The following is a 12,323-nucleotide window of genomic DNA, read 5'->3' as shown; positions in this document are numbered from 1 at the left end:
GCGAGGGCGCTGTTTCTCTTATTCCTCTGCTTCATTACTATGGACTCGTTGCTCCAGTCTCTGTCAGATTGTCCAGAGATAGTCTTGAGACGGTCTTCGTGATGCTTCTGACCGCGTGCCTCCGGCGCTGCGCGCGGCTTCTCCACTGGATCCCGGTTACGATCGTTATTATGGTTGTGATGTGGTCATACTATGCATATGTCGTGCACTTCTGTTGGAGTGAGTAATATTTTTTGCAAAATATTTAAAGTTAGGTGTTTAGTGACGTAGATTTCGTAGTTTAAAAAACAGGTGATATCAGAATGCAGGTGAAACCGGACTAGAAGTAACATGTTGTGTTTTTGTGTTTTTTCTCAATTTTAATATGAGACAGCTGTGTTTGTCTGCTACGGATTAAAGTAGTTTTGAAATCCTCTAGTATCACTTGTCTATGAAATGTAATGTCAGTTACAAATTACTTCATTGATGAGGTGGAGTTTAACTTAAATGATGTACATTTAATTTTGAATATGAATTTCAAATCGAATGTACTTGTTCAGAATTAATTATGCCATCCACCATCACAGCCCCAACCATTATTAATGCTTATGCAAAAAAGCTAAAGTTTTGATTCAGAACAATTGCAAACAAATACAGAACTCGATAGTCACTCGAGCAAGGCTGTACATTGATCTATTTTGTGCCGTATTTGTGGGTTTGGTAGAAGTGCATTGTTGTGTTAGAACATACAGATTATTGTAGTGATTTCAGGTAGGAAGCTCCTGGTTTTGGTTAAAATGATGTTTCACTCCCCAGTCTCTTTTTTTTTGGTTTGGAAAGTCATTGAGCATCAGACAGAGTTCTGAATCTCTGTAACTCATTAAAAAGTTCATTAATGTATATATTATAGATATTATCAGATCTTATAAATGACTGTTGACTCTTGTTCATATCTGTGACAGTCCTGCTTTCCTGTTCAACGCAGAGAGGTATGTAGTCTTTGTGTTCTTCTAGATATTCATTGTATGAAAATATGCAGTTCTAATGTTTCAATGAATTGACATTTGCTTCCAGTTATTTTGATTGATAATTGTTTGTATATATTCTCTCCGTCAGTGGTGTTCCTTTGCCTGTTCCACGTCTGTTTTGGAATGTTCTCATGGTCATTTTGGAAAACATTGTCCACTCCACCATCCTCTCCGTCTGTGGAGGTACAGTAGCGTTGTTGAGTGATGGTTCTCAAAAATGGGACTTTCTGGACTTGACACCCATGGCTTTTGTTTTTTGTACACATACTATGAAATAACCATTCTTTGAAGCGCCTAACTTGGAGTACCACATAAACAGTGTATGACTATCTGGTACCATATCTCCAGGTCCGTCAGTGCCAGAAATTGAAAGGGATGAGGTCACCTCCACCCACCAAATACTCAATTGCCCAAAATTTCCCCACCAATATTTGATATTCTTCACACTCAGAAAAAAGGTACAAAAGCTGTCGCTGGGGCAATACCTTTTCAAAAGGTACACTTTTGTACCTTATTTACCCCTAAAAGGTGCGTATTTGTAGCTTAGAGGTACACTTAGAGTATCTTTATTGTACATATTAGTACATTTTGAAAGGACTAGTGACAGCTTTTATCCCTTTTTTTTCTAAGAGTGTTGATGCTGCTCTGCTGCAGTCCATTATGCACCACCTTGTTTGTTGTTAGGATGACAAAAATGTGCTTTTTGTTCAGCCTTAGTGGAATAACAATGCTCGTCAATGTCAAAATGATTGAGATGGCCAATCAAATCAAAGATGAGAGGCTTTACTGTCCAAAGAATCTGAACATGAATTACAGTTTGACACATTGTACAAAAATTTGTGAGGTACTATTTGATAGCTAAACATGTAATATAATATTTTATATACTGTTTTACCATAGAAATGTAAATAGTCAGATAATAGTAATGTCAGATGTTTTGAATTGAAAATGGAGTCTATCATTTACAAATCCTTAAAATCCTTGAATTGTATAATTTTTTTCATTAAAAATACTCCCACCCCAACCAAATTTGGTTTAGTCCCCCCTAATTTTCCTAATGTTTGACATGGTTATGGCTTTGCATCGCTGTACCATAGTTTTGGCTAGGGGAATTAAACTGCTCCTCATTTCTGCTGGCTTCACCTCCACAGAAGCGATAAGTAGACTTGGGCTCTTACGGGGGTCAGGCCGTCCACCTGCAAGTTATTCAAGTCAGGCATGTCATACGTGACAAATTAGCGTAAAAGAAACCCCTCTCTCTCTCTCTCTCTCTCAGAGCACCGCCATCTAATTTGCTAATTGTATGTGTGTGTGTGTGTGTGTTTGTGTGTGTGCGGGTGTCTGTGTTCAGTTTCAGCTCTCCTCTTCAGACTTGCTGCTCTATGAGCAGGAGCGTGGCGGTATGGAGAAGAGTCAGATTCTTCTGGAAATCTCCCAGAAGCTTTCAGTTCACACACGTACGGCAGCCGGAGGTCAGGAAACCCATTAACACTATAACAAATAAACACAACGATGTGAAGTATAAATAACATCTCAAAACTTAACTGGATCCGCTCCAAATGTAACTCTATTCACACTGACCATTAACCTGCTCCATCAGCACCATGTAATTGAGGGAAGACACTGAACTCTAGAGTCACTGAATCAGCAATTAGTGCATTTTGAATGGCTTTCAGTGAAAAGCATCTTCTGCACCATGTTAGAAGGTTTCCCTGCATCACTGTTTTGTAACACAGGGGAGTCTGTGTTGCCAGTACTGAATATTTATCACTATGGCAAAACAAATTATATTCTAGGTCTGTACTTTTTAGTAAATCAAAAACATCAGTCCAATTAGTGTAGCCCGTTTCCCAAAAACGAATGACTCTTATGAGTTTGTTCTGTTGAATATTTCAAAGAGACGAGTTACCGTTTGAGTCGATATCAAACACTGCCTTCATTTTCAGCATTAGCAGAGATAATTTTTCCCATATGTACCCAAAAAGTGATTATAACTGTAATACACCCAAATGAATTGGAATCAGATTGAATTGGGAAATCTGTATTGATACCCAGCCCTGCAACAAAACTAAATTTAAGTCATTTATTGCTGAAATTCAATGAACGATAATTGTTAAATGCCACCGTTTTGTAACCGAACGCAAACAAACTTTTTTTTTTTTTTTTAAATAAATAGTTTTCCTCTAACACAAAGTAAACAACTTGACAAGTGATGAATTCAATGTTTTACCTGAATGGCCAGTAGACTTTCTTATTTAAAAGCAATTGGACTATTTTTTTGTTAGTTTTGGATTCTAAGCACTGTATTTGTACTAATTTTTTTGTTCTTGTTTGTTGAGTGATCCATTTGTGAATTTTGAAGCCATGAATCAAGACATAATTTATACTCACTTTAAATCATTTGGATGAATGTTGAAACATCATAAATTTCTGTTAAATACTCTAAAACTATCTTTTAATATAAGCTATTTTAGGCTGAACAACATGAATGAACACGTACATAATAGACTGTTATCAAAGAGGGATTCCATTTACCTAAATGTTGGAGAAAATGTTATTTATTTATTTGGTTGTTTGTGTGTGTGTTCATCTCAGCTATCAGGTTCTGTCATCACTGCCAATTGATAAAACCAGATCGCTGCCATCACTGTTCTGTCTGCCAAATGTAAGAATTGCCCTCTTTCTCTCCCTCTCTCCATTTCTGTGTGCGTATCAGTGCATCTCCCACTCATCTACGCACTCTTCCCTTAATGAAAGGGAGACGTAGAAATGCGATCTGTGGGTGAGTGTGTGTGTGATAATTACAGGATGTTGTTGAAGCCCTTGGTCACATTTATTTGAGTGGACACAGTGAATCTTCTCAAATGAGTTTCGCTCTGTCAATATCAGGTTCCCATTCTTTGATTAAAGTCCAGGTCTGAGTGTGTGAGAGAGAGAGTGAGTGAGTGAGATGGAGAAAAAGAATGACTATGTGTGTTTGTGGAGATTTTGAATGTGTGTGTGTCTGATTACACTGGGGTTTTTATTATTATTTAATGAGAATAGTTCCTGTGGCCTGTGCACTTCACTTCTGCGGTCTGTCTCTTTCTTTTTTTCTGTAGGTGTGTACTAAAGATGGATCATCATTGCCCATGGTTTGTAAACTGGCTGTTAAAAAAAATGCATATTTCCAGTTAATGTGAACAACTTGATGCATTTTATTCCCCCCCCAAAAAAAAGAATCTTTATAATCTGTAATGTTTAATCTAAGTGTAATAACTTACTTTTACTTTAAAGGAATAGTTCACCCAAAAATTTAATTTGCTGAAACTGTACCTCCCCTTAGGTCACCCAAGATGTAGACTTCTCCATTGGAACAGATTTGGAGAAATTTTGCATTACATCACTTGCTCACGAATAGATCCTCTGCAGTGAATGGGTGCCGTCAGAATGAGAGTCCAAACAGCTGATAAAATCACAATAATCCACATGAATAATCCAGCTGATAAAATCACAATAATCCACATGATTTCAGTCAGTCATTTAACAGTTTATGAAGTGAAAAGCCATGTTTTTGTAAGAAATTCATCATTAAGGATGTTTGGTTATAAAGGGATAATTTTATAGCTATCTGCCCAAAAATGAAAATTACCCCATGGTTTACTTACCCTCAAGCCATAGGTGTATGTGACTTTCTTCTTTCAGACGAATACAATCAGAGTTATATTAAAAAATATCGTGGCTCTTCCAAGCTTTATAATGGCAGTGAGTGGGGGTCGAGATTTTGAAGCCCAAAAAAGTGCATCCATCCATCATAAAAATTGTTCCACACAGCTCCGGGGGTTGAGTAAAGGCTTCCTGAAGTGAATTGATGCATTTGTGTAGGAAAAATATCTATGTTTAAAACTTTATAAACCGTAATTTCTAGCTTCCACTAACTGTCGTATGCCCGTTCACGAGAGAGTGGCGTTCCAGCGGATGATGTAGGCATAATAGTGTAAGCTCCGGTGAAAATATGCTAGTCTCGCGAGAACCAAATTTTGTTTACAGGAGCAAAGGAAAACCAGTCTCCTCTTGGCTTATATCGAAATCCTCTGACATTTTTCTTTACAAATCCTTGTTTTGTACTTCTAATTCGTGACCTGTGTTTTGCTTTGCTCTCTCATCCCGCGCTTCCAGGTTCACCTATGTCCCAAGTCATCCACTGGAACGGCACTCTCTCATGAACGCGCGTATGATATGGATATTATTCTTACACAAATGCATCGATTCCGCTCAGGAGGCCTTTGGTCACCCCCCAGAGCCATGTGGAGCACTTTTTATGATGGATGAATGCACTTTATTTTGCTTCAAAATCTTGACCCCCACTCGCTGCCATTATAAAGCTTGGAAGAGCCAGGACATTTTTTAATATAACTCTGATTGTATTCGTCTGAAAGAAGAAAGTCATATACACCTGGCATGGCTTGAGGGTGAGTAAATCATGGGGTCATTTTCATTTTTGGGTGAACTATCCCTTTAAAACTTTTCTTCTTCTGGCTAAATTAAGAGTTCCCTTTATATAGTAACTCTTCCTCCAGTGGAAAAAGTTCATCCCCTGTTGTCCTCGCACATTAAAACCCACCGACACATTTCTTTAGAACCGTTTTAGACTGCGCTTGCTTGTAAACTGTGCTTGATTTGTGCACATTTCTCTCCTGATTCAGACAAAACGACTTGTCCACTGGAGAAAGCAGTATTATACATGGAGGACTCATATTTTAGCCAAAAACAGAAAAACATTTTAAGGATGGATTTGTTTATTACCAATATATGGCTTTTCGCCTTACATCTTGTATTCATTGATGAATAAGTTGTGTGAATTATTGTTTTTATAGCTGTTTTTGTACTTTAATTCTGACGGCACCCATTTACTTCAGAGGATCCTTTGGGGTGAGCAAGTGTAATATTAAATGTCTACCTGTTCTGATGAAGAAGCAAACTCTTTTTACATCTTGGGTGGCCTGAGGGTGAGTAAATTCCCAAAATGTTGTATTAAATATCTTAAATTTTCCACTGATGTTGCTTAGGTTGTGCAGGCTATAGGAGTCTCTTAACATGTTACTTGTTTAAATGCCAATATAATTTATTATTTTCTTCTTGTATGTTTGTGCTGTGTTGTTGTGAGCATGTTTAGGCTGAATAACTGTATTGGATTCTCAAACTATAAGTACTTCATGCTCTTCCTACTCTACTTGCTGCTGTATTGCCTGCTTATTGTGGCAACAGTTACACCAACCTTCATCCAACTATGGCTGGTGGGTGACATTTTTAAGCAAGATTCACATGCACTTTGGCATGTCCACGGTCGCTTAGCATTAGATATTTGAAATATACTCAGAATTTTCAACACATTCTAATAAAGAAAAAGCACATATCTAAATGCACATATAATAAAAAGGTTTTTATCTTTTTCAGTATTATGACGACTTACCTATGCAATAATCCTCATTATATGAGTAAATGTTTATCTTACACTCTTCTCTCTCTCTCAGGGCAAACTGTTTGATAGTTGTGTTAAACTGCATGTTTTGTTCCTGACACTGGTGTCTGCCATGTTTGCGGTCACCCTCTGTTTTTTGCTGCTCTTCCACATCTGGCTTCTCGCCAGCAACAAAACTACTCTTGGTAAAACCTGCATTTCACATATTCACATATATTGTATGAGGTTTTGTAGGGGTAATAAAATCTCTCACCGTCTTTCTGTCAGAGTGGTTGTCAGTTCCCTTTTTTGTGGATGGACCAGCAAGTGAGGCATTTGATGTGGGTGTCCGGGCAAACTTCTTACAGGTGTTTGGAAAGAACAAGAGTCTCTGGCCATTTCCAGTATTCAGCAGGTCAGTATTACGCAATATTCATTGTTCTGACTCAATGATGCTTGACACCCATAAACAACTTACACTTAAGATTATGACAATCATTTTCACAGAGTAATTGTTTATTCTAATTATTATTATTATTATTATTATTAATAATAATACATGCAGAATAGATTAATGTTCACAAGTTTGGGGCCAGTATGTTTTTTTTTTTAAACATTTTTTATTATTATTACCTTTATCCAGCATGGACACATTAAATTGATCAAAAATGACAGTGAAGACATTTATATTCTTGCAAAATAGTTCTGTTTCAAATAAATGCTGCTTTACTTTCTATTCGTCAAAAAATCCAGGAAAAAATGTATCATGTATAGCAGCACAGCTGTTTTAAACATTGATAACAAGAAATTATTGAGAACAATAAATAACGATTTTTTTTTTAAGTACCAAATCAGCATTTCTGGAGGATCATGTGACACTGAAAATGAGTAATGGCTGCTGAAAATTAAGTTTTGCCATCACAGGAATAAATAATTTTTTTGTTGTTTTTTTACTGTATTTTTGATCCAATAAATGCAGCCTTGGTTAGTATAGGAGACTTATTTTAGAAACATGAAACACATTATACTGACTCCAAATTTTAGTGTCTTTTATCATATTGGTATTGCCACCATAACATTTTCCAGTTTTCAGATTGAAACGCCAGTATTGATAAATTTCAATACCATATTTCCTTGTTCAATACTGGCATTTCCCTGTTTAGCCAAATGGCTGCAATCAGAAGAATTTAAAATGTGTGTGATTTATTTTGACATAATGCCACAACACAGATGTCATAACTTATGTTTACCAACCGTTTCCTATTGTGTCTATCACAGTCAAGGGGATGGACAGTCTTTCCCCTTGAGATGGCTGATGTCATCTCACAGTCCTTCAGTGATGAATGGAAATGGACATTGTGCCATGGAAGGAAGTGTGGGTAAGACACACACATTCTGAATCATATTTCATAAGTCAGTCGACATCCAGTTGTGTTTACCGGATAATCAATCAGAGCCTAGATTGTAGAGAGTCGTCTAATTTTGTGTCACGGCTGTAGTCAGAATTGTTTGGTAAATCTTTTATTTAGAAGGAGACCGAATTTATCCCAGTTCTCACGCTGTCTCTGAAGGCGATCTCCTCTCTGCTTCTGTCATTAACTTAAGTGTGCTATCACAAAGAGTAGGATTACGAACACACTTACTCTAAAATTCCCCTGCTGATGTAAAACAAACTCCAAATAGCACTCGGAATAGTCATTTTTAAAATTATCAGAAGTAACTGGCAGTAACATGGAATCTTTTATTCTAATACAAACATTATTTGTTTAGCAATTTGAGTAATTTTGGAAAAAGGAGGTTCAGACTGCAAGTTTATACTGCCCCCTTGAGGCCAAACCAGGGCTGCACAACCTGATCGAAAATTCTGATTTGAGCCATTTGTCTGTCTCACTCTGTGCTGCCATCAGTCTCACCTGAGGGGGTCTCTGTTACCATAGCAGTGGATGACTAGCAGTAATGAAATAAGGTATGAGAAATGACTGTTCTGCTTTTCAATGACATCTCTAAAGCAGCAGCCTTCAAGGATTCAAATGTAGTAGAAATAAAGTTGGGTAATATAAACTGTTGTTTGTATTTCTAGGTTGACAGAACGGGTCATGTGACGTCGTCGCAGCGAGTCTCTTAACTGGGGCGATTTCAGAAAGATCTCAATCACAGGTTAAGCTTACAGGAGTGGCGGGTGGCCCCCAGGGAGACGAGGGTGAGGGTGAACACCTGCCCGCATGCTCAGTTTTCACCTGGAACACTTCCTGCAGGAGCGATCAGGTCTCCGAAACCTCTCTTACTGATCAGGGTGTGAGAGAGCTTTATCAGGTGTCCCTGATGTTTTAAATTCATTATTTTGTGGTGAAATGTTTTTTCGTTGTGGGAATAGGTTCTAGCTTTATGATGAGACACTATTAAATAGTGCCTTGTATGAAATTAATAACAGATTTTATTTAAAAAAGTAAACATACAGTTCATTTAATACAAAATATTTTATTTGTATTTTTCTGTTTTGCATCACTTTTTAGGAACGGTTTGTTTTAATCCTGGTGGCATCATGGACAAGCACATGTATTTCGAAGATTATAATACATTTGCTCACATTAAGCATTGATAAATATATAATAACAACCAATAAAAATACAGAGGCCAGCCCTGATGAACCAATCACACACACACAGAGACACTTGCTGTGGGCTGGTCAGGCTTTACCAGATGAATAAAATAAAACAAAAACAAAACACACAAGCCGCTTCAGCTGAATCCAAGTGAATGTGTGTGTTATTGGTGGGTTGTCAGTCTGTGCCGAAATACCTTTGTCCAAAGTGTGTCGGAGCGACAGCGTGCACTTCAGTTGTCAGTATAGTGATGTCAGGAAACTCTTGAACAATGGACCTTGCACCTGTACACAGCATTAGTTAATAAACTTTTATTCTTCAAGGATGCATTAAATCACATAAAATTAAAATGACAGTAAAGACAGTACAGAAAAATTTTCAAATAAGTGCTGTAATTCTGAAAAAAAAAAAAAAGTTTCCATAAAAGTATTTAGCAACATTGATAATGATAAATGTTTCTTGTGACACTGAAGACTGGAGCTGCTACATTCAGATTTTCCATCATAGTAATAAGTTACGTTGTAAAATATATAAAAATAAAACTTCAAAATATTGCTCATTTTACTGTATTTTTGTAAATAAATGCAGCCTCGGTGAGAAAAAAAATCCGACCCCAAGCTTTGAATGTTAGCGTATATAAATTATACATGTCAAAATTCCAAACACTGGGATTAGATTTACAGCTAAATTTGCATTGTTTAATAAATGTTCTTTGTTCTTGTCGTATAATTTATTACTGAATGAGAACACAAATCAAGTCTTCACTGTTTGCTGTCTGTGTGTCTGTCTTACCATGTGGAGTGGAGAAGAGACTCAGAAGTATGATATGTTTGGCCTGCAGGCCGTGTTCATTCAGCACCCGCACCGCTTCTATTACAGTGTTGCCTGTACCTGAACACACATAGACGCAACAATGAATTGTGCCTTTTAATGCCATATTTAAAGTATTTACAGGTAGACCCAGATGAAATTGCATTTCATTCTCACTTTTTTTCTGCCATGATTTCCCCCTCCCAATTCAAAGCAGAAAATGTGTAAAAATAATAGAGATTCTATGTGGGCCATTTATTTTATGGCCCACAGTCAAAGTACTTACTAAGTATAGGGTACATGAGAAGAACCTTCCTTCGGCTGATGTCAGGAGGGAACTTTGCATAGTAAACTTTAGCCTTTTGTGTCTCCTCATCGCTCTGGATCAGAATCTTCCCGATACGGATTGATCTGCAGCAATCTCTGAGGCCTTGCTCCATGGCCTCACCTGCTCACAAAATACATGCATTTTATATTAGTGAAAAGGGCATGCACACTAAATAGGGCTGTACATTTCAGCAGAACTCACCACTCCTCATGATGCTAACCCCGCAGTTTCCCTTTTCAAACTTCACACCCTCATATTTATGTCCTGCATAGGGAGTAAATAAGGAAACTTTGCATTTGCGCACATTCAACAGCTTAGGGTGGCAATGTTATATTAATATGCAAAAGGATTAGAGTGAGCTGGGGGAATTGATCGCCATGGTAACAGGCTCACCTGTTGGTGTGGTTACAGTGCATTCACTGTATGGAAGCTGATTGAGACCCTCCTCCACCACTAATCTTATCTGGGAGCAAAACAAACAACCAGTCTGATTCAAATTGAAGGCTAGCAAACCAAATGCAGAACATGAGAGTCAATCTAATTTCACAATACAAATCAATCAAGTGCAATGCAATCAACCATACATTTACTCTGTGTTGATTGCCTTTATTTACAAGGTCTTTATACAGATAATACCTGGTTGTAAGCCATTAGCTTGATATGTTGACATTTATACACAAAATGACCACCATTTACACAATTTCTGGCGATGCTTACCAATCTATCAGCACAGAACACAAAATCACCTCTACTGGTAGTTCTGAGTGAAACAGAAAGAGGAAAATTATGTAAATGTAAATACATACGCATATCTCTTTATTTATACAGCTGTATATAGAGTAACATGCACAAATCTGTACATAAATCTTCTGTTACAGATTCATACACATTACTATCGTTATTATGGCAGTCGTGGCCTAATGGACAGAGAGTCGGACTTGTAACCCGAAGGTCAGCAGAAATTGTCGGTGGGGGGGCAATAATCAGTGCTCTCTCCACCTTCAATACCGCGACTGAGGTGAGACCCTTGAGCAAGGCACCGAACCCCCAACACTGGCTGCCCACTGCTCCGGGTGTGCGTTCACTACACTTGGATGGGCACAAATTCCAAGTATGGGACACCATACTTGGCCACACTTCATTAGTTACTGTAAAGTCTTAATTTAATGTTTTCTTTTCTCATGTCAGATGTGTATGCATGCATGTACCAAGAGCACCTTAAAAACCACAGCAAATTCCTTGCGTCTCTGCGCACACTTGGCGAATAAAGCCAATTCTGATTCTGAGAAGCCAAAATGTGACAAACTGTTGCAATATACGTTACCTGTATGAGAATTGGAACTGACCTCATACACCTCATCTATGTGCAACAAAATGACATGAGACTATATCCCAGTTTATTCCGTGTACATTTTAGATACATTCCGATAAGCTACGGGTTTATGTTCTTGCACACATGCTGTAGTATGTGTGCCTATGATACAGATCTGGCCTAAATATGGGACACGCACTTTGTGCACTCAATGCAGATCCGGTTGAGAGGCGGACTGGAAACTCACTTGTCCCGAATGATTGTCTGAAGTTCTCGTATTTGGTCATTTAATGGCAAGAGCTTAAGCTGAGGTCCTATTTGTCGTTGGATGTCGCTCGTGGTTTGGTTATCGCACGGTTCGTCTTGACAGGTCTCGGCTGCAGGGCTGCTGCGGGCGAAGCGGACGTGCTTCGCGGCGTGTTCGGGGCTCTCACTGTTATTCAGCTGCTGGTTATGGCACGGCATCTTCTCGATAAGATCCGTTTCCATAGGACTAAAACCATAAAAAGAAACACTACACCAAACCACCTGGTCCACTTAAATAAGGGCTGTTTCACGGATGATGTGAATCTGTACCACTACCTCGCCATGTTTGAGCGGAGGAGAAGCGTGATACATGACGCAAGCTCCCGGGGAACAACAACCTGACGTCATATCCCCTGTTCACCTGATTGGATAGAAATCGTGCCAGTCTAAATCTCATCGACGTAAGGGGCGGGACACTGCGGCGCTCATTCAAACAAACAAAAGTGACTGATGAGCAGTGAATTGTGGTGCTTTTAATACATCGTGATTCAATAGGGGTAATTATTACAGGGTTAAA

At 38.2% G+C, this 12,323-nt stretch overlaps 2 protein-coding genes across 5 annotated transcripts; one reads left to right on the top strand and one right to left on the bottom strand.

Annotated features, from left to right (window-relative positions):
- The first annotated feature begins 68 nt into the window (after window positions 1-68).
- On the top strand, window positions 69-9,066 carry zdhhc15a (zinc finger DHHC-type palmitoyltransferase 15a). Of its 4 annotated transcripts, none has more exons than XM_058775694.1 (13): window positions 69-219; window positions 942-968; window positions 1,096-1,190; window positions 2,359-2,479; window positions 3,603-3,672; window positions 4,109-4,141; window positions 6,163-6,283; window positions 6,521-6,653; window positions 6,736-6,862; window positions 7,726-7,822; window positions 8,218-8,413; window positions 8,528-8,760; window positions 8,961-9,066. In XM_058775694.1, the coding sequence occupies exons 1-11, from the start codon at window positions 102-104 to the stop codon at window positions 8,227-8,229; spliced, it is 954 nt and encodes a 317-aa protein (XP_058631677.1). In that variant the 5' UTR covers window positions 69-101; the 3' UTR covers window positions 8,230-8,413; window positions 8,528-8,760; window positions 8,961-9,066. The 4 variants fall into 4 exon arrangements, with proteins under 4 accessions (XP_058631677.1, XP_058631675.1, XP_058631676.1 ...); XM_058775692.1 differs by having other exon boundaries at window positions 7,726-7,826; window positions 8,355-8,413; XM_058775693.1 differs by having other exon boundaries at window positions 7,726-7,826.
- uprt (uracil phosphoribosyltransferase (FUR1) homolog (S. cerevisiae)) lies at window positions 8,875-12,149 on the bottom strand. Its single transcript, XM_058775696.1, has 7 exons — window positions 11,748-12,149; window positions 10,906-10,948; window positions 10,582-10,651; window positions 10,390-10,452; window positions 10,147-10,308; window positions 9,843-9,941; window positions 8,875-9,334 (listed from the first exon to the last, which is right to left on the bottom strand). Exons 1-7 carry the CDS (start codon window positions 11,987-11,989, stop codon window positions 9,228-9,230), a joined length of 786 nt encoding a protein of 261 aa, XP_058631679.1. The 5' UTR covers window positions 11,990-12,149; the 3' UTR covers window positions 8,875-9,227.
- Between the last annotated feature and the right edge of the window lie 174 nt (window positions 12,150-12,323).

Source organism: Onychostoma macrolepis, chromosome 05, assembly GCF_012432095.1.
Source record: "Onychostoma macrolepis isolate SWU-2019 chromosome 05, ASM1243209v1, whole genome shotgun sequence".
NCBI classification, from domain to species: Eukaryota; Metazoa; Chordata; class Actinopteri; order Cypriniformes; family Cyprinidae; genus Onychostoma; species Onychostoma macrolepis.
The sequence above is the reverse complement of the archived record's forward strand: the minus strand, read 5'-3'. Positions and strand labels throughout refer to the sequence as shown.

What these genes read in the sequence shown, in the direction of transcription:
- zdhhc15a (XM_058775692.1), top strand. Translation starts at nt 102, where the DNA reads ATGCTTCTGACCGCGTGCCTCCGGCGCTGCGCGCGGCTTCTCCACTGG. An exon ending in TGTCGTGCACTTCTGTTGGA is followed by an intron (nt 220 to 941) that starts GTGAGTAATATT and finishes TATCTGTGACAG; the next exon opens with TCCTGCTTTCCTGTTCAACG. An exon ending in TGCCATGGAAGGAAGTGTGG is followed by an intron (nt 7,827 to 8,354) that starts GTAAGACACACA and finishes TGCTGCCATCAG; the next exon opens with TCTCACCTGAGGGGGTCTCT.
- uprt (XM_058775696.1), bottom strand. Translation starts at nt 11,989, where the DNA reads ATGGAAACGGATCTTATCGAGAAGATGCCGTGCCATAACCAGCAGCTG. An exon ending in TCTCATGTACCCTATACTTA is followed by an intron (nt 9,942 to 10,146) that starts GTAAGTACTTTG and finishes ATGTGTGTTCAG; the next exon opens with GTACAGGCAACACTGTAATA. An exon ending in TCTCTTCTCCACTCCACATG is followed by an intron (nt 9,335 to 9,842) that starts GTAAGACAGACA and finishes TGCTGTGTACAG; the next exon opens with GTGCAAGGTCCATTGTTCAA.